At 38.3% G+C, this 25,232-nt stretch overlaps 1 protein-coding gene across 1 annotated transcript; it reads left to right on the top strand.

Moving 5' to 3' along the window:
- Positions 1–342: 342 nt before the first annotated feature.
- Positions 343–24,573, top strand: LOC129030498 (GRIP and coiled-coil domain-containing protein 2-like). The gene is given in 15 exon segments (XM_054475881.2): positions 343–5,910; positions 6,375–6,539; positions 7,195–7,299; positions 8,282–8,444; positions 8,905–9,005; positions 9,101–9,178; positions 9,784–9,921; positions 10,963–11,084; positions 13,104–13,253; positions 13,255–13,278; positions 15,845–16,062; positions 18,571–18,765; positions 20,271–20,410; positions 22,989–23,190; positions 24,449–24,573. Coding segments are annotated over 14 exon segments (1,800 nt in total). The 5' UTR covers positions 343–5,910; positions 6,375–6,485; the 3' UTR covers positions 24,559–24,573.
- The last annotated feature ends 659 nt before the right edge of the window (positions 24,574–25,232 follow it).

The raw sequence follows: 25,232 nt of genomic DNA, 5'->3' as shown, positions 1-25,232 counted from the left end.
CTGGGAAGTAAGGAGCGCCTCTGCCCGGCCACCCCGTCTGGGAGGTGAGGAGCACCTCTGCCCGGCCGCCCCGTCTGGGAGGTGAGGAGCACCTCTGCCCGGCCGCCACCCCGTCTGGGAGGAAGTGAGGAGCACCTCTGCCCGGCCGCCCCGTCTGGGAGGTGAGGAGCGCCTCTGCCCGGCCACCACCCCGTCTGGGAGGAAGTGAGGAGCGCCTCTGCCCGGCCGCCCCGTCTGGGAGGTGAGGAGCGCCTCTGCCCGGCCGCCCCCTCTGGGAAGTGAGGAGCGCCTCTGCCTGGCTGCCACCCCGTCTGGGAGGTGAGTAGCGCCTCTGCCCGGCCGCCCCCTCTGGGAAGTGAGGAGCGCCTCTGCCTGGCCGCCACCCCATCTGGGAAGTGAGGAGCGCCTCTGCACGGCCGCCCTGTCTGGGAGGTGTACCCAACAGCTCCGAAGAGACAGCGACCATCGGGAGCCGGCCATGAGGACGATGGCAGTTTTGTTGAAAAGAAGGGGGGAAAGTATGGGGAAAGGAAGGAGAGATCAGATTGTTGCTCTGTCTGTGTAGAAAGAGGTGGGCATAGGAGACTCCATTTTGTTCTGACTAGGAGAGATTCTTCTGCCTTGGGATGCTGTTGATCTATGGCCTTTCCCCCAGCCCCATGCTCTCTGAAGCATGTGCTGTGTCAACTCAGGGTTAAATGGACTAAGGGCGGTGCAAGATGTGCTTTGTTAAACAGATGCTTGAAGGCAGCATGCTCTTTAAGAGTCATCACCACTCCCTAATCTCAAGTACCCAGGGACACAAACACTGCAGAAGGCCGCAGGGACCTCTGCCTAGGAAAACCAGAGACCTTTGTTCATGTGTTTATCTCCTGACCTTCTCTCCACTATTATCCTATGACCCTGCCATATCCCCCTCTCCAAGAAACACCCAAGAATCATCAATAAATACTTCATAAGAAAAAAAAAAAAGTAAGGTGGGAAGGGAGAAGAAAGTGAGTGGTAATCAGGCAGGATTTGATGAAAAAAAAAAAAATCCCACAGCAGCCATAAAATCCAATCTTAGGAAGCACTTAAATGAGAAGTTTTGGCACTTAATGAAGAAAACTGCAAAACTTATATAGGATGACTGTTATTTGAACTATCAGTTCTCAGATTGGTTTATAAATTCTAAGACAAATTCGTTAAAAATTGTAGAGTTTTTTTGGCTGGATCTTGAGAGAATTCTAAGTTTTAAGTAAAAAACTAGCAAGAGTAGCTAAATTTTTTGTAAATGAAAAGAAAAAAGTGACATCCTACTGATGAAAGAGACACTAAAACTTATCACAGTTACAGTAATGTGGTAGAATTCTGATGCAAGAATGGTACAGATGAATGTAGCAGAAGAGATAGATACTTCCGCATAACAACAAACAGGTGCCAGGCTCTCTTCTAAGCACTTTACATATCTCAATACACTTCATTCTCAAAACAACCCCCAAGTATATTAGCATCAACACTTTACAAGTGAGGACTCTGAGGCATAAATAGATGAAGGAACTCAAAGTCACAGACTCAGATTTCTTAAGAAACCTCAGGGTCACAGAACAAGTAACAGAGCAGAGCTGAAATTTTAATTCAGGGAGTCTCGTTCCAGATCTATTGTTTCATCAACTAAGCTATACCATCTCAGTAAAGTTTGAAACAGAAACCAATGAAGAAAGACATTCCTTCTAAGGAATTAGGTTTTTATTTCACTCCACATAGCAAAATGTATTCTGGATGGGTTAAAAAATTTTGTGAAAAATATTTTTAAAAAACCTGAAGTGAAGTACTTGATCTTTTTTTTAACTGACTTCTGGATACAAAAGACTTTTTCAAACTTTAGATACTAAATTTAGGCCAGGTGCAGTTGCTCACGCCTGTAATTGTAGCACTTTGGGAGGCCAAGGTGGGTGAGTCACTTGAGGCCAGGAGTTTGAGATCAGCCTGGCCAACACAGCGAAACCCTGTCTCTACAAAATATACAAAATTTAGCTGGGCATGGTGGCACACACACTCATGGTGACTGTAGTCCTAGCTACTCGGATGGCCGAGGCACGAGAATCACTTGAACCTGGAAGGTGGCAGTTGCAGTGAGCGGAGATTGTACCACTGCACCCCTACCTAAAGTATTTTAACAAATTACAAAGGAAAAGATTGATAGATTTAACTACTTGAAATTGATATGTCTGGTCTACCTCTGGAAGAAATTAATAGATTATAGGGTCTCTTAAAATGTAAAGAAGCAAGTTCCTCATGTAACTTGCTCTTATGAAGAAGCCCATATATAAATTTTAAATGGGTTTTTTAATGGATTTATAAGATCTTTATATATAAGCATACTAATTCTTTGTCATGTATAAATTTAAATTTTCAAATTTCATTACCATATTTTCATATGTAATATAAACTTACGTATAAAAATGTGACAGGATTTAAGGTAGAACCAGAGGTGCTGAAATGCTTATTAATGTTTATCACTTTAAAAAACACATATACCTATGCTCTATTAGGTTCTTCAGGATGCATCATTATAAAGATACTGAGTAATTTTTGGAGTTTGTTAATTTGGCTAGTTTTTTAGTGTTCATATCACTTGTAATAACTTGTATCGGTTTATTAAAAGATCTGAACACACAGGAGTTCTAGAGGGACAATAATTTGTAATTATTCAGATGTTTAGAAGTGTCTACCCTGCATAAGGAAAGTAGACTCTTGTATGCATGGCATTCGTTTTTGTTCCAAGACTCCCCTTAGGAATAATACTTGATTAAAATCAGAATTTCCCAAAGGGAGCCATTATTTATTATGCCTTGGCATAGCAATTCAGTTTTTACAGCTATTGACAGCAATTGGAACCAGAATGAGTAAAAATGAAGAAGGCCAGATAGAGACTAAGAGGATAAATATCTCTGATTTCTAGAGGAGCCTACCCAAATACTAAACAAGCACAGAATCTTCTTTCTATGGAAAAGAAAAGACCCTAGTGATACCTCAACCCTGTATGCATGTGTGCCAAGAAGTAGCAAACTCATAAATAAACATAGAAAAACATACGTTGGAAGGCCATAGCTTGAGGATTGCCTGAGGTCAGGAGTTCGAGACCAGTCTGGCCACATGGGGAAACCCCATCTCTCCTAAAAAATACAAAAAAATTAGCTGGACATGGTGGTTGAGGCAGGAGAATTGCTTGAACCAGGGAGGTGGAGGTTGCAGTGAGCTGAGATCGCGCCACTGCACTCCAGCCTAGCGACAGAGCGAGACAACGTCTCAAAAAAAATAGAACATAAGCCAGATTCTAGATTCCCAAGTCTTGTCTTCTGCCACTGAAATCACTAAATGGACAGACTATAAAATTAAAATTCAGATTGTAACAGTCAGCCACCAGTTGAGTCAAATAATTGACCATATGTAAATGAGAATTAGAAACAAAAGTGCGTTAGTCAAGGATCTGATCTGGGAAGCAAGAGCCGGGCATGGTGGCTCACACCTGTTATCCTAGCACTTTGGGAGACCTAGGCAGGCAGATTGCCTGAGCTCAGGAGTTTGAGACCAGCCTGGGCAACATGGCGAAACCCTGTCATCTACTAAAACTGCAAATATTAGTTAGCTGTAGTGGCACACACCTATAGTCCCAGCTACTTGGGAGGCGGAGGGAGGAGAATCGCTTGAACCCAGGAGACAGAGGTTACAGTGAGCTGAGGTTGCACCACTGCACTCCAGCCTGGGCGACAGAGCAAGACCCCATCTCAAAAAAAAGATTTCGCAAGCACGATCCAAAAGAGCATAAATGCCACACAAGACCCAGCAGAGGCCGGGCTCAGTGGCTCATGCCTGTAATTCCAACACTTTGGGAGGCTTGAGGCATGCGGATCACCTGAGGTCAATTCAAGACCAGCCTGGCCAACACGGTGAAACCCTGTCTCTACTAAAAATACAAAAATTAGCCAGTTGTGGTGACACATGCCTGTAATCCCAACTACCCCGGAGGCTGAGGCAGGAGAATCATTGGAACCCGGGAGGCGAAGGCTGCAGTGAGCCAAGATCACGCCACTGCACTCCAGCCTGGCAACAGAGCGAGACTCCATCTTAAAAAAAAAAAAACACCAGAGAAGCCTCTGGAGGTGAGCCAAGGACACAAGAGGTCCAGGTCCTCAGGAAAGCCACTGCCAGGCTTCACAGTCCTCTTGGTTAATGTCGTTTCTCTTTTACGCATAATATCTCAGTGGAACTTCCAAATATAAACTTTGCAAGAAAACATAAACAGTGTGCTAGCAATAAAACCACAATTAGATACCACCTCACATCAGTCAGGATGGCTACTATTAAAATGTTAAAAAAATAACAGGTGCTGGTAAGGTTGCAGAGAAAAAGGAACACTTACACTTTTGGTGGGAGTGTAAATTAGTTCAGCTATTGTGGAAAACAGATCCCTCAAAGACCTAAAAACAGAAATACCATTTGACCCAGCAATCCCATTACTGGGTATATACCCAAAGGAATGTAAGTCATTGTGTCATAAAGCCACATGTACGTGTATGTTCTCTGCAGCACTATTCATGATAGCAAAGACGTGGAATCAACCGAAGGGCCTGTCAGTGGTAGACTGGATAAAGAAAATTGGTATATATACACCATGGAATACTACACAGCCATAAAAAAATATGAGATTATGTCCTTTGCAGGGACATGTATGAAGCTGGAAGCCACTATCCTTAGCAAACTAATGCAGGAATGGAAAACTAAATACCACATGTTCTCATTTATAAGTGGGAGCTAAATGATGAGAACACATGGACACATACAGACGAGCAACAGACACTGGGGCCTAACAGAAGGTGGAGGGGTAGGAGGAGGGAGAGGATCAGAAAAATAAGTAATGGGTACCAGGCTTAGTACTTGGATGGGGAAATAATCTGTTCAACAAACCCCTGTGACACAAGTTTCCCTACGTAACAAACCTGCACATGTACCCCTGAACTTAAAAAATTTTTTAAAAACACCATTTTGCTAGTAATTTTGCAGGCACATTTATGGGAAGAAAATAGAAGTTTTCCAGAAACAAAGGCAAAAACAGGATTTATAAGGAAGGAGAGAGAGAGAAAAAGAACTACATGCAATCTCGAAACTGAATCTCATTTACATATTTTGGTGGATAACCTAATTAGCTTGTGTGTGGCAAAAAAGTCTGATCATTCTGTCCTTCAGTAGGCCAACTAGGAATATCAAAGAAAATTCAGTTGGCTTTGGATTCTTCAGGAAATACTGAAAGTGTCACTGCAGAGTGTGAGAGACTAAATCTATGAATGTCTTCCAGTGTTCTTTCATTAGCACCTTTACCTTATATTAGGTCAGGCCTGGAATATTTCTCTCATCAGAATTCTTCAGGTAGAGTTAGGTATCCAGGTTAAACTTTTTATCCTCTGTCCTTAAATTGTGTTTATAAAACGTTTTATCTATCCTTAAATTGTGGTTACATTTCAGAAGTTCATTTTTGTTAATGAGTAGAATATTTAACCTTGGAGCTATTATATTGTTTATATTTAAAATTTTCTTCTCCTTTCATATGTTTCCCCCACCCTCCAATACTAAAAGTTACCCAAAATATGCTAATTTTATTACCTAATGCCAGTTAGGTATTCTGTTCAACTTGGGTAAATATTTTAAGCATCCGGAATGGACTCATGAATCTTAAGGTGGCTTGATGATGAAGTCTGACCTGTTGAATGCATAATAATATGCCAAAGTTAAATCCTTCTTTTATTGAAGAATCTTTTATTAGAATATGAAAAGCAGTCAGAGCAACTGGATGTGGAAAAAGAACGTGCTGATAATTTTGAGCATCATATTGAAGACCTTACAAGACAATTAAGAAATTCGACTTTGCAGGTAATTTTTTAATAAATCCAAAAATGAAAACTATAACAGGTATATTTTAATCTCAATACTTTTTGCATAAAAAATTAAATATAGTCGGAAACAGAAGTTATTCCCCCCCCACTTCACCCTCCTTCCCACTTAGGAGAGAAGAATAAGACGAAACAGCTAGCAACTATCTTGCTTATTATTCTAATCTCAGTTCCCCTAGAGAATTGTTTGTTTGTTTGGGGGTTTGTTTGTTTTTCATTTCTGCTCTTTGCTCTGCCAGTGCAACCTGATCTCTTGTAAGGTTTACCATATTAGTATTTCAATGACAGATTTTAAAACTGATTCTTAATATTATTCTGTAGCATGGACTTGGAAATCTTCATTTGTCACACTATGCCAATATTCTCATTAATGTACCTGTTCATTCTTCCTCTGCTGTATATGTTTTCTGCATGTTTATAGTAATGAATCATTTGTCATTTCAGTGTGAAAAAATAAATTCTGATAATGAAGATCTCCTGGCTCGTATTGAGACACTACAGTCTAATGCCAAATTATTAGAAGTACAGATTTTAGAAGTCCAGAGAGCCAAAGCAATGATAGACAAAGAATTAGAAGCTGAAAAACTTCAGAAAGAACAGAAGATAAAGGTAAAAACAATCCTGTGAGATTGATTCACATATATATGATGCATTTACCAAAATATTATTTAAATGAAGGGAAGACTTACTAAAGAGTAGCATTTATGAATACAGCAGAGTTCATTAATTTCTTAATACCAACCATAAATTTGAGAATCCATGCTGTGATTTCGGGGTGTATACGTTTTAAACATTGAAATATTCCCAAACTTTCTGTATTTTAGCATGTCAGATTTATTTTATTTATTTATTTTTATTTTTTATTTTTTATTTATTTATTTTTTATTTTTTTTTTTTGAGACGGAGTCTCGCTCTGTCGCCCAGGCTGGAGTGCAGTGGCGCAATCTCAGCTCACTGCAAGCTCCACCTCCCGGGTTCACACCATTCTCCTGCCTCAGCCTCCCGAGTAGCTGGGATTACAGGCAGTCACCACCATGCCCAGCTAATTTTTCGTGTGTGTTTTTAGTGGAGACGGGGTTTCACTGTGTTAGCCAGGATGGTCTCAATCTCCTGACCTTGTGATCCACCCGCCTCAGCCTCCCAAAGTGCTGGGATTACAGGTGTGAGACACCACGCCAGGCTGTCAGATTTATTTTAAAGCCCCTTAAAAATACCTTTTTAATGTTGGTTGGGTTGTGTGGGTTGTTTTTATTTTTAATTTCAGGAACATGCCACTACTGTAAATGAACTTGAAGAACTTCAGGTACAACTTCAAAAGGAAAAGAAACAGCTTCAGAAAACCATGCAAGAATTAGAGCTGGTTAAAAAGGTAAAATAAAACACTAGGATGAAAATTGATGTAATGTTCACATTGTTCTGTTTTGTTGTTCTATTTGTTCTGTTCTCTCTGCGATCTCACGCTGTGGCCCAGGCTGGAGTGCAGTGGCATGATCTCGGCTCACTGCAACCTCCGCCTCCCGCGTTCAAGCAATTCTTGTGCCTCAGCCTCCCAGGTAGCCGAGATTCCACGCATGCGTCAGCACACCCGGCTAATTTTTTGTATTTTTGGTAGAGATGGAGTTTCACCAATTTGGTTAGGCTCGTCTGGAACTCCTGACCTCAAATGATCCACCCATCTCAGCCTCTCAGAGTGCTGGGATTACAGGTGTGAGCCACCGCACTCAGCCTGCATTGTTAAACTATTCTATACATTTTGAAAAGAAGTGTTTTAGAATGTTACTTGTGGTACTAAAATAATGCTTTATAAATTATTTGCTCAAAAAATTGAAAATTTAACTTAATTGTCTAAGTACCAGTCCTTTCAGAAGAATCTAGGCTCCTGATTTACAAGATTTTGGTTTGACATTTCATTTTGTATACATGATTGTTGTATGACACATTCAGATTTAATTAATGTCAAAGCTTGAAATTTGTATTATACTTAAAACTTTGGCTGACTTTACTCCTTCAAAGATGAGGCTAAAAAGAAATGTACTATAAGAGCCACTTGACATATTAGTATTTTATAAATAAGAGCTCCGCAAGCTACAACTGTCAGTTGTAGTTAGTTATAATGAAATAAAATGAAACTAAGAAAGTTGGGTTAAACTACTAGAAAATATTTTGTGAAATTAAAAACTAGAAAATATCCAACTCCTCATTTCTTTGTTACAGTGTAAACGATTTCAGTATTACAGAAAAGCACCCATTTATTGCTGTGGCATCATTTTAGCAATTTTACAAATGACAAAAAAAATTTACAAATGAACTGATCTACTATTGTGTAAATCTTCTACTTATAAAATGTGCAGGATGCCCAACAGACCACATTGATGAATATGGAAATAGCTGATTATGAACGTTTGATGAAAGAACTAAATCAAAAGTTAACTAATAAAAACAACAAGATAGAAGATTTGGAGCAAGAAATAAAAATTCAAAAACAGAAACAAGAAACCCTACAAGAAGAAATAAGTGAGTTAAAGAAAATTCACTTTACCTTTTAATTATTTCATCATAACAACTTGATTTGGTGGGGGGCATTACTTGTTTATTTCACCAGTCTTTCACTGTCAGTCGGGTGTTTAACACAGTGATAAATGTTACTGGGGACCCAGAATGGGTGTAAAACTATTTGCCATTAAGATGTTTATAGTCCACATTTATTCACTTCAACATTTCTTAAGTACCTTGCTGTTTCCTGGTCTGGGTTAACTAAGATTGTCTATGGGTTGTAATTGTTACAGCCAGGAGATGGGTACAGTAGAGTTTATGGCACTGTTGTTACTACTGTCACATATGTTTGAAGTATTCCATAATAAAAAGCTAAAACAGGCTTAAAGATAAGCCAATACAAAGAAGACATATTTATGTATTTAAATTCACTGATAAAAATTGTTACATCTTTTTCTGCTGAAATTATTTCTTGTGCTAGCTTCATTACAGTCTTCAGTACAACAATATGAAGAAAAAAACACCAAAATCAAGCAATTGCTTGTGAAAGCCAAAAAGGAACTGGCAGATTCAAAGCAAGCAGTACGTTAATTTTTCAGTTTCCTATTTTAGTACTTGTTCATAATTTATTTGTGAGTAACATTAAAAAAAATTTAACCAAGATTCTCATTCTGTAGGAAACTGATCACTTAATATTTCAAGCATCTTTAAAAGGTGAGCTGGAGGCAAGCCAGCAGCAAGTAGAAGTCTATAAAGTAAGGGTTTTACTTTTTAAGATTAAAAAAAGTTTTTTCATGTAGAAGTGAAGTACCATTTAGAGATTTTATTAATTATCCTATAAGGATATCTAGAAAGATTCCTCAACATTTTGAGGAAGTTACAACAATAAATCAAATCTGGCATATAACTGGAGTATATTGGTTAGCTCAAGCTAGATTATTTTCACGTATTTGGAAATTCGTAATATACTATAGAATAGTGCAAAATAAAATAAGCCTGCATCTGAACTTAATGATATTGCAGTCACAAGGAACAGTTTATAAAATGATTTTATACGTTTGCTATGTTTGTGTATATTTTTATATATATAATGTCTTGAAGTATTTAAACATTGTATGTTAAATATGTAGTCTGGGATGTTCATTTTTTTGAATTGATGTTGGTTTAAGAAAAGATAGCTTAGTGAGAAAATGTTCTACTTGTCTCTACTTTTTCAATAATAATACATAAAAATATTTCACTACTTAATTATGCCTTATATGTACTTATGTCTCAAACCTAAAGTTTGTATTTTAAGGAAAACCTCTTTAACTAGTGAAGATAGGATTTGCTAAAGCTAAATTTAAAGATTTACCCCCAGATACAGCTGGCTGAAATAACATCAGAGAAGCACAAAATCCACGAGCACCTGAAAACCTCTGCGGAACAGCACCAGTGTAAGCTAAGTGCATACCAGCAGAGAGTGACAGCACTACAGGAAGAGAGCTGTGCTGCCAAGGTGCGTTCTTCAGCCACAGCAAGCCACTAGGATTTTATTATCGCTAGTCATTGGTTTACTCCAGGGCTGTGCTCTCCCTTTTTAGTATTTTGTTGTTAAGAGCACTTATTAGATTAAGACCTGTTCAGTTAATCTGGGTCTAACCCCAATCCCATGCCAACCCTAATCGTAACTTGGATCACTTTTTTTGCCAAAAGGAAAAACATGATGTTTTTTCCATTTCAACCTTGTTTTGCAATTTATGTGTCACTTATTTATAAAGCTTTTTTTATTAGAAAAGTGTTACAGTTCTTAGGGCTAAATGATTATAAAATAACATTTTAATAGCATGGCTGTGGGGGGGCCTACTTTCTTGTCATCATCCAAAACAGACACAGTGCAGTGGTTGTGTTAGATGCAGCTCTTATTTAAGCAATCATGGCAACACTGTTGTGGGAGTTTACAGATCACTTCAAGAAAGTGGAAGACCTAGAACTTAACACTTAACCACCCTGTTTTGAAAACTGAAGTTCAAATAACTTAATTTCTTTGAGTTAATTTTTCTCAAATTTATAAAAAGAGGAGATATCATAAGAGAAAATGTTTATAAAGTTCCAAAAGTACATAGTGTCACTATAAAATGTATGGTTAGTAAATTAATCTACCAGGGTAGAAGACATGGTAGAAACGGATCTCTTATCAGAAAATATGTATTATTGAGAGGTCTTTAAAAAGTGTAAGGCCTCCCAACATGAAGACCTGATAAATGTTGGAGGCAATGGATATCCTAATTACCCTGATTTGCTTATTACACATTGTATGCATCCATCAAAATATCACATGCACCCCATAAATATGTACAATTATGTATCAATTAAAATTTTTTAAGTGTAAAGCCAACAGAAGTATGCTTTTTAGCAAGGTTAATCAAGAAACCAAAAAGAATGTCAGCTATCTTTCTCATTTTCAAAAACACGTTTTTATCTCAATTTGTTAATCTCTGAAAGAAAACAGAAGGACCCTGTTACAATAGAAAACGTTTCTCTCTTTTAAATGTTATAGGCAGAACAAGCTACTATGACCTCTGAATTCGAGAGCTACAAAGTCCGAGTTCATAACGTTCTAAAACAACAGAAAAATAAATCTGTGTCTCAGGCTGAAACTGAGGGCGCTAAACAAGAAAGGTAAAGTCTAAATTAAATATGCAGAGTTTTCCTCCCACAATGCAGGTTCTTCACCAAGTAGATTGAAAATCCAATTATGATTTTTTTTTTTTTTTTTTTTTTTGAGACAGAGTTTCGCTCTTGTTGCCCAAGCTGCAGTGCAGTGGTGCAATCTCAGCTCACTGCCACCTCCGCTTCCTGGGTTCAAGTGATTCTCCTGCTTCAGCCTCCTGAGTAGCTGGGATTACAGGCGTACACCATCATGCCTAGCTAATTTTTGTATTTTTATTAGAGATGGGGTTTCACCATGTTGGCCAGGCTGGTCTCAAACTCCTGACCTCAGATGATCCACCCACCTCAGCTTCTCAGAGTGCTGGGATTACAGACGTGAGCCACAGCACCCGGCCTAAAATCCTATTATGATTTTTAACTGTGAAATTATGTATATTGTTACCAAAGAGAACAGAATTTCTTGGCTTCACTGTGTCTGCAAACAGTAACAGGGAAACTTCATTACAAAGGACACTGTTGCAAACTCTAAAATTAGATGTTAAAGTGCACAGTGAAGCCAGGATATGAGATAATAGGCTCACAGTTCAATCTTGTCTTAATAAGATCTTGTCATGGTAGAAAATACAGGCATTAAAATTACATTATGATTTGTTTTTCCAATTTTGAAAATTTAGAAGTAAAAATTAAAATGCTAAGTATACTTATTTGCCATTAATTTAGGTTAAACAGAAGTTGCTTTAAAATATTTCACTTATTTCAAAAATTTTAAATTTAGTACTGAATTTTGGTCTAGAATTAAACTTTTCTTATTTATGACCATTTCAGTTCTATTTGAATGGTATATTGTTTATGCTGCTTTAAAACTAGCATACAGATCCTGTTTGTACTGGGAGTAAGAGAGAAATAGGGCATTCCATGGCATCTGTGTTGAGCGGTTCAGTATTCAAAGCAGTTTTACATCTGGCTCTTACTGTTCTAAACAAGACTAATTATTCTGAAATTTTTGTATGTTTATGTTTCTGTTACTTTCATTTAGGAATCTATTAAATATAGAGACTGTAGATTGAAACATGGTATTTTCTTTCTAGTAGCTCATTATATAAAGGGGAAATTAGATACTGATACATTTCATTAATATAAATGTCACCATTTTCAAGAGCCATTTTTGACCATGCCTAAATTTTGAGTTCACATTATATGAATGTAAATGTTTTGTGTTCCTTCTACTTTCTTATAATATACATTAAAAAAAAAGAAACTAATAGTGTATTGTACTCATTGTGGCAGAATCAGGATTTTAACTATTTCCACCTAGTGTTTTTTCCAAGTCTAAAAAGGCCTGCTTTTCTTCAGGGATTATCTTTCACTGTAACTTGGTCTGACATACCATTCTTATAACAACAATTTAAGAACTGTGTGAGTGCGCCGGGCATGGCAGTTCACACCTGTAATCCCAGCACTTTGGGAGTCCAAGGCTGGAGGATCACCTGAGGTCAGGAGTTCAAGACCAACCTGACCAACATGGTGAAATGCTGTCTCTACTAAAAATAAAAAATTAGCTCAGTGTGGTGGTGGGCGACTGTAGTCCTAGCTACTCAGGAGGCTGAGGCAGGAAGATCACTTGAACCTGGGAGGTGGAAGTTGCAGTGAGCCGAGATTGCGCAACTGCACTCCAGCCTGGGCAGCAGAGCCAGACTCCGTCTCAAAAAAAAAAGTAGTGTGAGGTTTTTTCTTTAACTGACATAGTCCTGTAACATAAAATAGGCTATTTTGATGCCCCTTTTTGAATATGAAATTCTAAATTTTGAAGAAATTTTTTGTAAATCTGTAGTGCCTAAGATTTTAAATCTGGCTATAGTATCTTTTGTATTATATTTAATCCTAGTCTTGAATTCTTCAGACTATTATATTTCCTTTAGAATCATCCAAGTGTATGGCATTGAAAGGTTGAACGGTTAAACTATATTTGAAACCACAAAATCAAATTCACCTTTTTCAAAAAATTTTAAAACTGTATTTCTGTTTTAGGGAACATCTGGAAATGCTGATTGACCAGCTAAAAATGAAATTACAAGATAGCCAAAATAACTTACAGATTAATGTATCTGAACTTCAAACATTGCAGTCTGAACATGATACACTGCTAGAAAGGCACAACAAGATGCTGCAGGAAACTGTCCAAAGAGGCGGAACTCCGGGAAAAGTAAGGCTGTTAGCAGCACTAACGCTGTACCAGACAGCAATGTATTTCTTTGTTGAAACTTCTAATATGTTGATCCTTGAGATAAATGCAGATTAGAAAATAAAAAATAGACATTTCTAAAGGCTTGGTAACTTTGCTTTATCTACCTTAGAGCTTCGCCTTTTACATTGCTTTTATATTTTGCATTTTTAAGAACAATTAATGTCTATCTGCTCATCCAGTATTGTGTCTCCTACAGCCTTGTTGGCTAGGATGTTTCTCTAAAAAAACAAACAAAAACATGCTACTTTTTCAACCCAGGTATCAAATCATAAGCATTTTTTTTCTAGAAGAAAACACCCAAATAGTTGCTAACTGAAAAAGAATATACAACTTATCTTTGCAATTCTGTCTTCAATTTGTCATATTTTGTTCATCACTATAATACTTTAAATAGACATTAGAAGTATTGGCAAAATAAATAGATTATTGTGAACAAGAAGTTTTCAACTCCTGTAATAAAGAAATTGGGTAGTAGGAGTATTAGGCTGAGGAAAAGAATTCTTCATTGAGCATCTTTTATCAAGGGTGTTAAGATAATTTTATCACAGATTTGCTTATATAATATATACCTAATCTTATGCTGATCTGAAAAATGAAAGCAGGTTTAGCTTTTTGTGGCTTCTGTCTGTTAACAGTGTAATTTGCCTGTTAATCATGTAAACCAAAGTTTCAGGGAAGATGTACCAGTTTTCTAACTGCCTATCACCAGGGTTTACCATGAGATTATCTTATATATAGTGATGTTTGCTTGATATTCTCCAACACTTATTCTTTAGGAAAGTTATTGCAAATTACATTGCTAACACAAATAAAGTACTGTTGATTCCTCTAAAGTAATTCAGTCTTTCAGTAAGTGTTTTTTGAGCACCTACTATGTGCCAGTCAGTTTTCATTGCATTTTGAGATATCTTTAGGAGTCTTTCCTCTTCTTCAGAAATATTAAAAACTAATGGTATTGTTACTGTCTGTGCCCAAGTATGAAGAAATAGCCTTCTCTTTATATAGTCTCCACTTTTAAAAAATGTTTTAATATTCATACTTTCTCTATAGCAGATTGTGAAAATGGTTCCAGAGGAATGTGATAATTAGGCTAACTAATGAATATCTGTATTACCCAGAGACTACAGTTAATATAAACACCTCTGTAACAACTGAGACAGAACAGTGAACTTCTGTCAGCACAATCATTCTGATTCCAGATGGGGGGTTTAAGCATTTAGCTTTCAAATTGGTAATTCATAAATGTCAGTGATACTGCCTGAGAATAGACACTTTACCCTACCTCTAATTTTTATCCTGCTTAGACTATTTTTGTAACCTCCGATGGTTCTTCCTTCACTTTCTTGGTAGATATTGTTTGAACAAAATGCTTGCAGAGAAATGTGTATACACTAGTATTTTCTAGATTCATTAATCAATATGAACTTAGTAATTAAGATTTCTTTCCTGAAACATGGTATTTTATTGCATTTCTCCTTTCAGCCACTAAACCCTGTTTTAAACCTTGTATGGTGCCCATATGTGTAGCAGGTAGAAAAAATATCTTGGAAAAGTACAGACTAAACTGTTAACAACGTTTATCTACCTGTGGAATTGGGATTTTATCCTGCCAGGCATGAGAGTAATAATAAGGGGCTTTTACTTTTTTCTCTGGCAGCTTTTGTATTTTTTTAATTTTTATGAGAGAACTCTGTGGATCCCCTGTATAAAAGGAAATTTATTTATTTATTTATTTATTTACTTTTTACCAAAGCCAAACATATAAAACATGAAAACTACAGGTAAACCATTAAAAGTGATGGTTCCCGAATTGTAGGCCCACTGGTTAGTTTCAGGCTGAGTACATAAAAATCACATTGAAAACTACTTAAAAGTAGAGAATTCCTAGAACCACTACTGAGATCCTGATTCAGTGGGTGTAACATGAAAACTAGACGTCTCTATTTTCAACAAGGTACTCCAGTGATTCTCATGTGCAGTGAGATTTGAAACAGCTATAGTAAACCAAGTCTGTGTTTGTTGTGGTTCATGTTAATTGACTCAAAAATGGATACTGTCCGCTAAAGTTTTCTGAGTAAATCAAAAGAGTGTGGGTTTTTTTTTTTTTTTAATGTTTTCAGGGTAGTAGATAAAAGGGAGATTAATCTTACATTTATGTGAGCTACCACATACGATGATGTGAAGAAGTGAACTAATTAAAAGTATAATTATTTTATGCTTTAAATATAGTCCTATTTTCTGATGAACCATGAAAGAAGTTCCTAGTCTGGACAACACAACACAGTTTCTTAACTGGAGTTCTTCATCTGAAATGTGTAACAGATTATTTGAACTAGATGACAGCCAGTGTCAGTTCTCATCAAGTTATTTCACAATGAGTACAGTGTAGGTATGTAGGAGAGAAGTTGATTCATACATTCAGTAGAGGTCTTAGAGCTAATTCTCTTGCAGAACCCAGTTGAGAAAGGCTAAGTCAGCATATAAAATTGAAAGATCTTCTGTAACTAAGTTTCTCATCTTTCAGATTGTGTTCAATACAATCAGAGAACATGATGATGAAATCTGAACATACACAGACTGTGAGTCAGCTCACATCCCAGAACGAGGTCCTTCGAAATAGCTTCCGAGATCAAGTGCGACATTTGCAGGAAGAGCACAGAAAGACAGTGGAGACATTACAGCAGCGGCTCTCCAAGATGGAAGCACAGCTCTTCCAGCTTAAGAATGAACCGACCACAAGAAGTATGTATGTACACATGGAAATATTAGTTGTTCATGTTTTCAGGTATTTATGTCTCTTAAATACATTCTTCACAAATTCATAAGAAAGAAAATTTACTAGGTGTCACCAGTGTCAAATCTGATAAATGAATTTTGGATTTGCTTACTAGAAAGATATTTGAATCATCTGAATCCTTCCCTCTTGATTATACTTACAGAAGCCTGTATAACCTCTTAGAATGCTGACTTTGACGTATTCCTTACCCTCAATGGAAAGGAGTATTTCTTTTTCTCTGACTTAAACATGCTCTGTCAGTCTCATGACACGTCTTTTTTTTTTTGAGATGGAGTCTTGCTCTGTCGCCCAGGCTGGAGTGCAGTGGCGCGATCTCGGCTCACTGCATGCTCCACCTCCTGAGTTCATGCCATTTTCCCACCTCAGCCTTCCGAGCAGCTGGGACTACAGGTGCCTGCCACCAGGCCAGCTAATTTTTTGTATTTTTAGTAGAGACACAGTTTCACCGTGTTAGCCAGGATAGTCTCGATCTCCTGACCTCGTGATCCGCCCGCCTCAGCCTCCCAAAGTGCTGGGATTACAGGCATGAGCCACTGTGCCTGGCTGACACGTCTTAATTCTAGTATTCACCAGATTTGTTTCGTGTTCTCCATTGTTAGTCATCAAATTTGTCTACTTTTTAAATAGAAACATTAGATAGAGCAAGGAACTTAGAAACACTCAAGCGGCACTGAATGTGTAGAATTGCATAACCAATATAGCTTCTTTGCTTTCACATTTACAGCTAGTTGGAGTTTTAGTTCAGCCGCACCCAGTATCTTCCATTCTGCTTCCAGGAAGAAATGGAAAAATGTCAGCCATGATGATGCAGTATTTTAGTAGCAAGTTGATGGTGTTTTGGTTTCCCATGGGAAATATTGTCACTGGAGCATTAGCAGCTATCAGTCACTTATTAGGGTAAAAAAGCAACTTCAGAAGAATTTAACATATGCCAAAGAATCAACAAAGGAAGTAATCAGCCAGGGCAAAGGTCGCACAAGAGATTGTAATCTAGCAATCAGCAGTGGAATAAGGAGTCAGCTTACCAGAAACCCAGGAAAATGCTTCAGAAAGGGCAGTCAGGACTAAGGCAACTTAATGAAATGCAAAATAAATGAAATCTGAAGTTTAAAAATCTAGATTATAATTCTGGTTTCTAACTCAGTTATGAGACCTTGGGCAAAGTCATTAAATTTCTCTGAACTTCAGATTTTGGGGAGTCAATAAACCAATACATGTCAAAGGGCCTGATAAACTTTACAGTTTAGACTGGGCGTGGTGTCTCACCCCTGCAATCTCAGCACTTTGGGAGGCCAAGGCAGTTGGATCCCATGAGGCCAGGAGTTTGAGACCAGTCTGAACAACATGGTGAAATCCCATTTCTATTAAAAATACAAAAATTATCTGGGTGGATGGCATGCACCTGTAAGTTCCAGCTACTTGTGGGGCTGAGGTGGGAGGATGGCTTGAGCCTGGGAGGCAGAGGTTGCTGTGAGCCAAGATCGTGCCACTGCACTCCAACCTGTGTGACAGAGTGAGACCCTGTCTCAGAAAAAAAAACACTTTACAGTTTATCAGCAAACAGGAAAGTCTTGCTAGACAATGTAATTGATTATTTCCATGCCCTGGATTCTGGGCTCTTACTGTATGAGCACTGTAGGTATGAGCAGCAACAATTAAGAAGCTGCAGAGGTAAAGGTATAAGGGCAGTGATTGAGGAGTCTGCCAAGCAGATTTCAGCAAGTATGTTTCAAGAAGTATGCAGCAATCTGAAATACCTAATCCTGAAAAATTGCTACAATCTAGTTTTTTAATTTTGGCCAGTATTTAGCAGTAGTTTGGCCCTCTACTCTAAATTAATAAAAAATAAGTAGTACTATATTATGAGCTGTGTTATCTAACAGTTTATCTTAGCTAGTAGCAATTAATTTATAGCTTCTATTAAGATGACTATCGTAGTTAAAAGTTTGATGACTAAGTTTTTGTTTTTTGTTTTTTTGTTTTTTTTTTTTTTTTTGAGCTGGAGTCTCGCTCTGTTGCCAGGCTGGAGTGCAATGGCGTGATCTTGGCTCACTGCAACCTCCACCTCCTGGTTTCCAGCAATTCTCTGCCTCAACCTCCCCAGCAGCTGGGATTACAGGCACCTGCCACCGTGCCTGGCTAATTTTTTGTATTTTTAGTAGAGATAGGGTTTCACCATCTTGGCCAGGCTGGTCTTGAACTTCCTGACCTCGTGATCCACCCACCTTAGCCTCCCAAATTGCTAGGATTACAGATTTCAGCCACGCCCGGCCTTGATGACTAAATTTTAAGAAATGTTTTAGCAATTCTTCATACACCTTTCACTTATCTTATAGTTACTTAATTCCTCTACTCTTATCATTTGATATTTTCATTTTATTGTGTATCTCTGTAAGGCCGAATCAATAGATTTTGAACAATCTCACACTTAACCTTTAAAAAAAATCTAATAGGCCCAGTTTCCTCTCAACAATCTTTGAAGAACCTTCGAGAAAGGAGAAACACAGACCTCCCACTTCTAGACATGCACACTGTAACCCGGGAAGAGGGAGAAGGCATGGAAACAACTGATACTGAGTCTGTGTCTTCCACCAGCACATACACACAGTCTTTAGAGCAGCTGCTTAATTCTCCCGCAACTAAACTTGGTATGTTACTCTGTCTAAATATGTTTTTCTTATTTAATTTCACTGTCTTATTTAATTACTATTACTCTAAGTTACATACACTTTTTTGGGCTGCTCCAATAAAATTTCTTTCAATATTCCACTACCTGTTTGTATTAGGGTTCTCTAGAGGGACAGAACTAATTGGATGGATGGATGGATGGATGGATGGGATGGATGGGATGGATGGATGGATGCTTATTAAGTATTACCTTACATGATCACTAGGCCATCTGCAGGCTGAGGAGCAATGAGAGCCAGTCTAAGTTCCAAAACTGAAGAACTAGGAGTCTGATGTTCAAGGGCAGGAAGCATCCAGCACAGGAGAAAGATGTAGGTTGGGAGGCTAGGCCAGTCTCGCCTTTTCAGGTTTTTCTGCCTGCTTTATATTCACTGGCAGCTGATTAGATGGTACCTACCAGATTAAGGGTGGGTCTGCCTTCCCCAGCCCACTGACTCAAATGTTAATCTCCTTTGGCAACACCCTCACAGACAACACTCAGGATTAATACTTTGCATCCTTTAATCCAATCAAGTTGACACCCAGTATTAACCATCACACTGTCCAAATGGAAAAATTATTAAACAAATCTTTTTTAAAATAAAATGCTAGGTCTTGCCCTAGGCTTGAACCATAAATAAGTGGTGGGAAGTTTATAGTCACAAATAGGTGGTGGATATTAGAAAGCAAGATAAACTATACTCTCACCCTTCCAAGAAACTGACAGTTTCAGTTTATTCCTCTTGATGAAGTAATGCTAAATTTTTGTAGTGATGTTTTGGTATATGTTATTACCTGTAATTAATATTACTGTTCAAAATTTAGGGGGAATCTGTTTGTCATCTTCCTGAGACTTCAGGATCACCTGGAGTAAGGGTCATTTGTATTCATGGTCACTGACCACGTGGGGTAGAAACTGCAAGTCATGGTTCCTTCAGGCAAAGTTAATAGTGGTGACATGGAGGCATCATGATAGAGCAGCAGCAGACTCCAGAAGCCAATTTGACTTTGTGATTTCTGCAAAAATTACCTGTCAACTGTGAGCCTGTTTCATCGTCTGTAAAGTTTGAATAATGATACCTACCCCACCTGATAGAAGATTCTTAGGAGGGAACATGATACGTGACCAGTAAATGTTAATGCTTTCCTTATACGTGAAATGACATAAAATCTTGGTATATTAATAGATGGGAAGAAGATGTGTAATAAAACTGTCTATAAACACAATTCTGACAAATTTCAGAACTGGGACTCATAGGGCTTGTATTCAGTTAGATTACATGCTTTACAACAGAGATACTGTTTTATTTGTGTCACCTACAACATATAATCTGTTGATTGAGGTATGCTGAATAGATGAATGGCAAAGAAAGCAGACCTATAAAATATCACATAGTAAGATATTCATATTTAGATTTTTCTTACTTAGAATCTTCATCTGTAATCTATGATTTTGAAAATTAATTCTTGGAACAACATCTTGCAGAGCCTCCATTATGGCATGCTGAATTTACCAAAGAAGAGTTGGTTCAGAAGCTCAGTTCCACCACAAAAAGTGCAGATCACTTAAATGGCCTGCTTCGGGAAACAGAAGCAACCAATGCAATCCTTATGGAGCAAATTAAGGTGAGATCAGAAAACCTGGCCACCGTGAAAACTGCCAGTTTGGTTTTCTTGACCCTCCGTACACATGCACCCAAGTTGAAAAATTCACATTGCAGATGCATCTATAATGTCTTGATCTTTATATTAGATTCCTGATGGTGAGAAATATTGCCTTTTTTTTTTTTTTTTTTTTTTTGAGACAGAGTCTTGCTCTGTCACCCAGGCTGGAGTGCAATGGCACGATCTCGGCTCACTGCAAGCTCCACCTCCCGGGTTCACGCCATTCTCCTGCCTCAGCCTCCTGAGCAGCTGGGACTACAGGTGCCCGCCAACATGCCTGGCTAATTTCTTTGTATTTTTAGTAGAGACAGGGTTTACCATGTTAGCCAGGATGGTCTCGATCTCCTGACCTCGTGATCCACCTGCCTTGGCCTCCCAAAGTGCTGGTATTACAGGCGTGAGCCACCGCATCCAGCCAAAATACTTCTTTTACACCTATTACATAAAGATTATTTCTTATTCCTACTTTTTCTAAGAAACCGTAATAGATTTAGAAACTAGAGAGATATTCACAAATCATTGTTCACATATGCTTAAATAAAACTTAAATGGATGTGAGTCTTTGAATTCTAAAGATAAACAGTAAATTTAAATTATTCAGCTGATATTTATAGTACTGAACTACTAAACAGTTTTCAGGTGGAGATGGCAAAGTGGCATGGGAAGTTTTTCCTGTTTAAAGTAGACACCAGAAACATCTAGGAATGGTGCAGAGCAGTTGAGGATTACTCAAATGAGGTATTTCCACCCTGGCTCACTGATAAATCACCCCTCAGAATAGAGTCATACTGCTTATTGAGGAGTTCTTATGACCCAGGCCCTGGGCTTTACATATATTATTTAATCTCATCACTGGTTGAGAGAAAAATTGAAGCTGGTAAATGGTGGAACAAAATTCAAACTCATAGCTGTCTGAAAAGGACATGATTTTCCCCTGTACTTTGCTGCTCCTAATAGATCTGTCCTGCCACTGTGCAAGGCCACTAGCTATCCTTGTCAGATTATTTTAAAGCTGAATTCAGTTATTTTCAGTAACTTGTATATATCATGACATTCCACCATTAAATACTGCAGTATGCATCTCTATAAAATAACATTTTCCCACTAATAAAAACATTATCATAGCTAACAAATCACTAACTAGCCCAGTAAACCTAAATGACTTATTTAAATGTTATATTTTCTTTTTTTTTTTTTTTTTTGAGATAGAGTCTCGCTCTGTCACCAGGTTTGGAGTGCAGTGGTGCAATCTCAGCTCACTGCAATCTCCTCCTTCCAGGTTCAAGCAATTCCCCTGCCTCAGCCTCCCAAGTAGCTGGGACTACAGGCACGCACCACTATGCCTGGCTAATTTTTTTTATTTTACTGGAGACACGGTTTCACCATGTTGGCCAGGATGGTCTCAATCTCCTGACCTCGTGATCTGCCTGCCTCAGCCTCCCAAAGTGTTGGGATTACAGGCATGAGCCACCATGCCTGGCCAAATGTTATATTTTCATAAATTTATACTCTCTTCATGATTTCTTAGTCTTCTTTATTGTCACTTTTTTAAATGGTCTTAGGTTTGAGGACAAAGTTCTCTAACTTTCTTGTCTAACCTAAAATGAAAATATACTAAAAGCTATGGCTTGGTTTCAACCTGGAAATCTTCCTCAAAGACTTGAACATGCTATTACCTTTTCTATATCATTCTTTGCCTCATTTCTCTGATAGTGTTTCACATTGTCTTATATTCCTGAATTTTCACTGTGTCTGAACTTTTGATTAAGTGCCGTTCACTGTGGACGTCTTAACTGCCTGGGACTTTAGGAACAGGGTAGGGGCAGGGGGTTAGTGGAGGCTACAGATGTTCCCCTCAGCCCATTTTCAGAGCCCCATGCCATACTGGCTTAGTTTCTATAGAAAGTAGAAGGCAGAGGGAACATCTTGGTACCAACCCATGGCTCCAGTTAGTTGCTCCTCATGGAGATCTTCCATCAGTTCCCCAGCTTTCAACTCCAATTTCCATGATACCCTGTGCTTCTGAGACAAGAACCCCAGTATTTACACAGGATGCATCCTCTCCTCTTGTCAGTGATACTTGGTAAGCTGCTGGACTGACTCATTTCCACCTCTTCATCTGTTTATCGTGAGAATTTCTTGATGTGTCTCATCTACTTTTTCTCCTCTTGTATTAGCTTGTTGCTTTTCTACTTCACCCCTCTTCCCTCCAACCCCAAACAGCTTAGGACAATGGAGTCATATAGCCCAACACTTGGTTCATATACAGCAATCCACTTTCTAGGCAGATGCAGCTTTGAAACTATCTCATAGTTGGAGTTCCGGTTTTCATGTCAAATGGATTTTATACTGTGATGTCATAAACTCGTTTGAAATGCTTGACATACAGCTGCTGTAGTTAACTGAATTCCTTCCTTTATTGCCATATGGAGGGAAGGGAGAAATTTGCGGGGAAGAGAAGAAAAATACATGAGTTCAGTCTGCCATATTTAATCAGAAGCTCCTAAAGCCCATTTTTAACTCATTTCTCTAACACCAGCTTCTCAAAAGTGAAGTAAGAAGATTGGAAAGGAATCAAGAGCGAGAGAAGTCTGCAGCTAACCTGGAATACTTGAAGAACGTCTTGCTGCAGTTCATTTTCTTGAAACCAGGTAGTGAAAGAGAGAGACTTCTTCCTGTTATAAATACAATGTTGCAGCTCAGCCCTGAAGAAAAGGGAAAACTTGCTGCGATTGCTCAAGGTGGGTAAAAGGAGAGTCTTAGAACTTCTGACTTATAACTTAAACTAAACAGCCTGGTGGTTGAGAATTTGTCTGTATGTGTAACTTTTAAATTTTGCTCATTTGAATTGGGTCTATCATATGAGTAGGCCGTGACCAGATTTGAAAAGCTGACTTTTTAACATCTTGAGGCAACTGTAGTACATTTATATAATTTTAACATTCAGCAAAATACAGTAAGTGCTTAGCTTGATCTTCTAGCTCTTTGAAAATTGGATTTTTATCCTGGTGTTGAGTTCTGGTGTTCAGCTGAACGTGGTTTTGTTTTAAATTCTACTTTTTAAAAAACATTTATTAGCTTGTTCCTTTTCTACTTCACCCCTCTTCCTTCCTCCAACCCCAAATAGCCTAAGACAATGGAGTCATATAGCCCAACACTTGGCCTATATACAGCAATCCACTTTCTAGGCAAACGCAGTTTTAAAACTGTGCCATAGGCCAGGCACCAGTGGTTCACTCCTATAACCCCACCACTTTGGGAGGCCGAGGCAGGCAGATCACAAGGTCAAGATACTGAGACCATCCTGGCCAACATGGTGAAATCTCGTCTCTACTAAAAATACAAAAATTAGCTGGGCATGGTGGCATGCGCCTGTAGTCCCAGCTACTCAGGAGGCTGAGACAGGAGAATCGCTTGAACCCAGGAGGTGGAGGTTGCAGTGATCTCTCACGCCACTGTACTCCAGCCTGACAGCAGAGTGAGACTCCATCTCAAAAAAAACAAAACAAAACAAAAACCTATGTTGTAGTTAGAGTTGGTTTCCATGTCAGATGGATTTAATACTGTGATGTCATTAACTTCTTTGAAATGCTTCACATACAACTGCTGTAGTTAACTGAATTCAAGCTGCATCTTAAGAATTATGGTTTCGTTTTTGTTTTAGTTTTAAATTACTTTTATTTTTGACATTTTCAAGCATACAAGGAGGACACTATAATCTCTCTTGAGTTGTCACGCATCTCTAATAGTTTTCAACTCACGGACAGTCTTTTGGCGTAAATAGGGGAGAGTTAGAGACTTAAATCCCACACATCATTTCTTTCCCCAGTGAATAATTCAATGTTTATTGGATTTCTCTGTCACCTATACCTAGTTTATGTTCATTTTGCCTGTGTTATTGTGAATGTCTTTTTATAGTATCCTAAATAGGGCTCATATATTGGATTTGGTTGATGTTCCTTAAGCTTTACTTTGTTGTTGTGTTTTTGTTTGTTTGAGATGTAGTGTTGCTCTGTCACCCTGGCTGGAGTGCAGTGGTCCAATCATGGCTCACTGCAATCTCCACCTCCCAGATTCAAGCGATTCTCTTGCCTCAGCCTCCCGAGTAGCTGGGACTACAGATGCATGCCACCATACCCAGCTAATTTTTCTATTTTTAGTAGAGACGAAGTTTCAGCATGTTGGCCAGGATGGTCTCAATCTCTTAACCTTGTGATCTGCCCGCCTTGGCCTCCCAAAGTGCTGGGATTACAGGTGTGAGCCACCACGCCCGGCCATTTTGTTATTTTTTTATCTATAACAATTATATATAGAAATGTATTTTTTAATGTGCCACTTATTAATTGAAGAAAGTGGTCATTTATGCTATAGCAGTCCTATATTTGGGTTTTAATCATTACAGGGTAACACTGAACTTGTTCCAATTGCCTATAAATAGGAAGATCCAGGTGCAATTGGGTGGGATGGTGGACAAAAATACATCATAGATGGTATTGTGTGCTTTCTAAGACATCAGGAGGCCCAGAATGTCCAGACATCTTACTTTTGACTGACTGACCTTATCTAGTTGGTGCTCTTTAACATGTTCCCCTATCCCCTGTAAATCCTAATAACTAAACTGATGAGTCATCCTCAAAATTGAGCAGGCATCTGAATCATCTGGTATACTTACTAAAATTCCAATTGCTGGTCCCCAATTTCTGACCCAAGATTCTGCATTTTTAACAATTTGTTGCTGATGCTTCTGGTCTGGGGCCCATACCTTGAGAAACCCTGGTCTAGA

This window comes from Pongo pygmaeus, chromosome 12, assembly GCF_028885625.2.
Source record: "Pongo pygmaeus isolate AG05252 chromosome 12, NHGRI_mPonPyg2-v2.0_pri, whole genome shotgun sequence".
Taxonomy (NCBI): domain Eukaryota; kingdom Metazoa; phylum Chordata; class Mammalia; order Primates; family Hominidae; genus Pongo; species Pongo pygmaeus.
The sequence above is the reverse complement of the archived record's forward strand: the minus strand, read 5'-3'. Positions and strand labels throughout refer to the sequence as shown.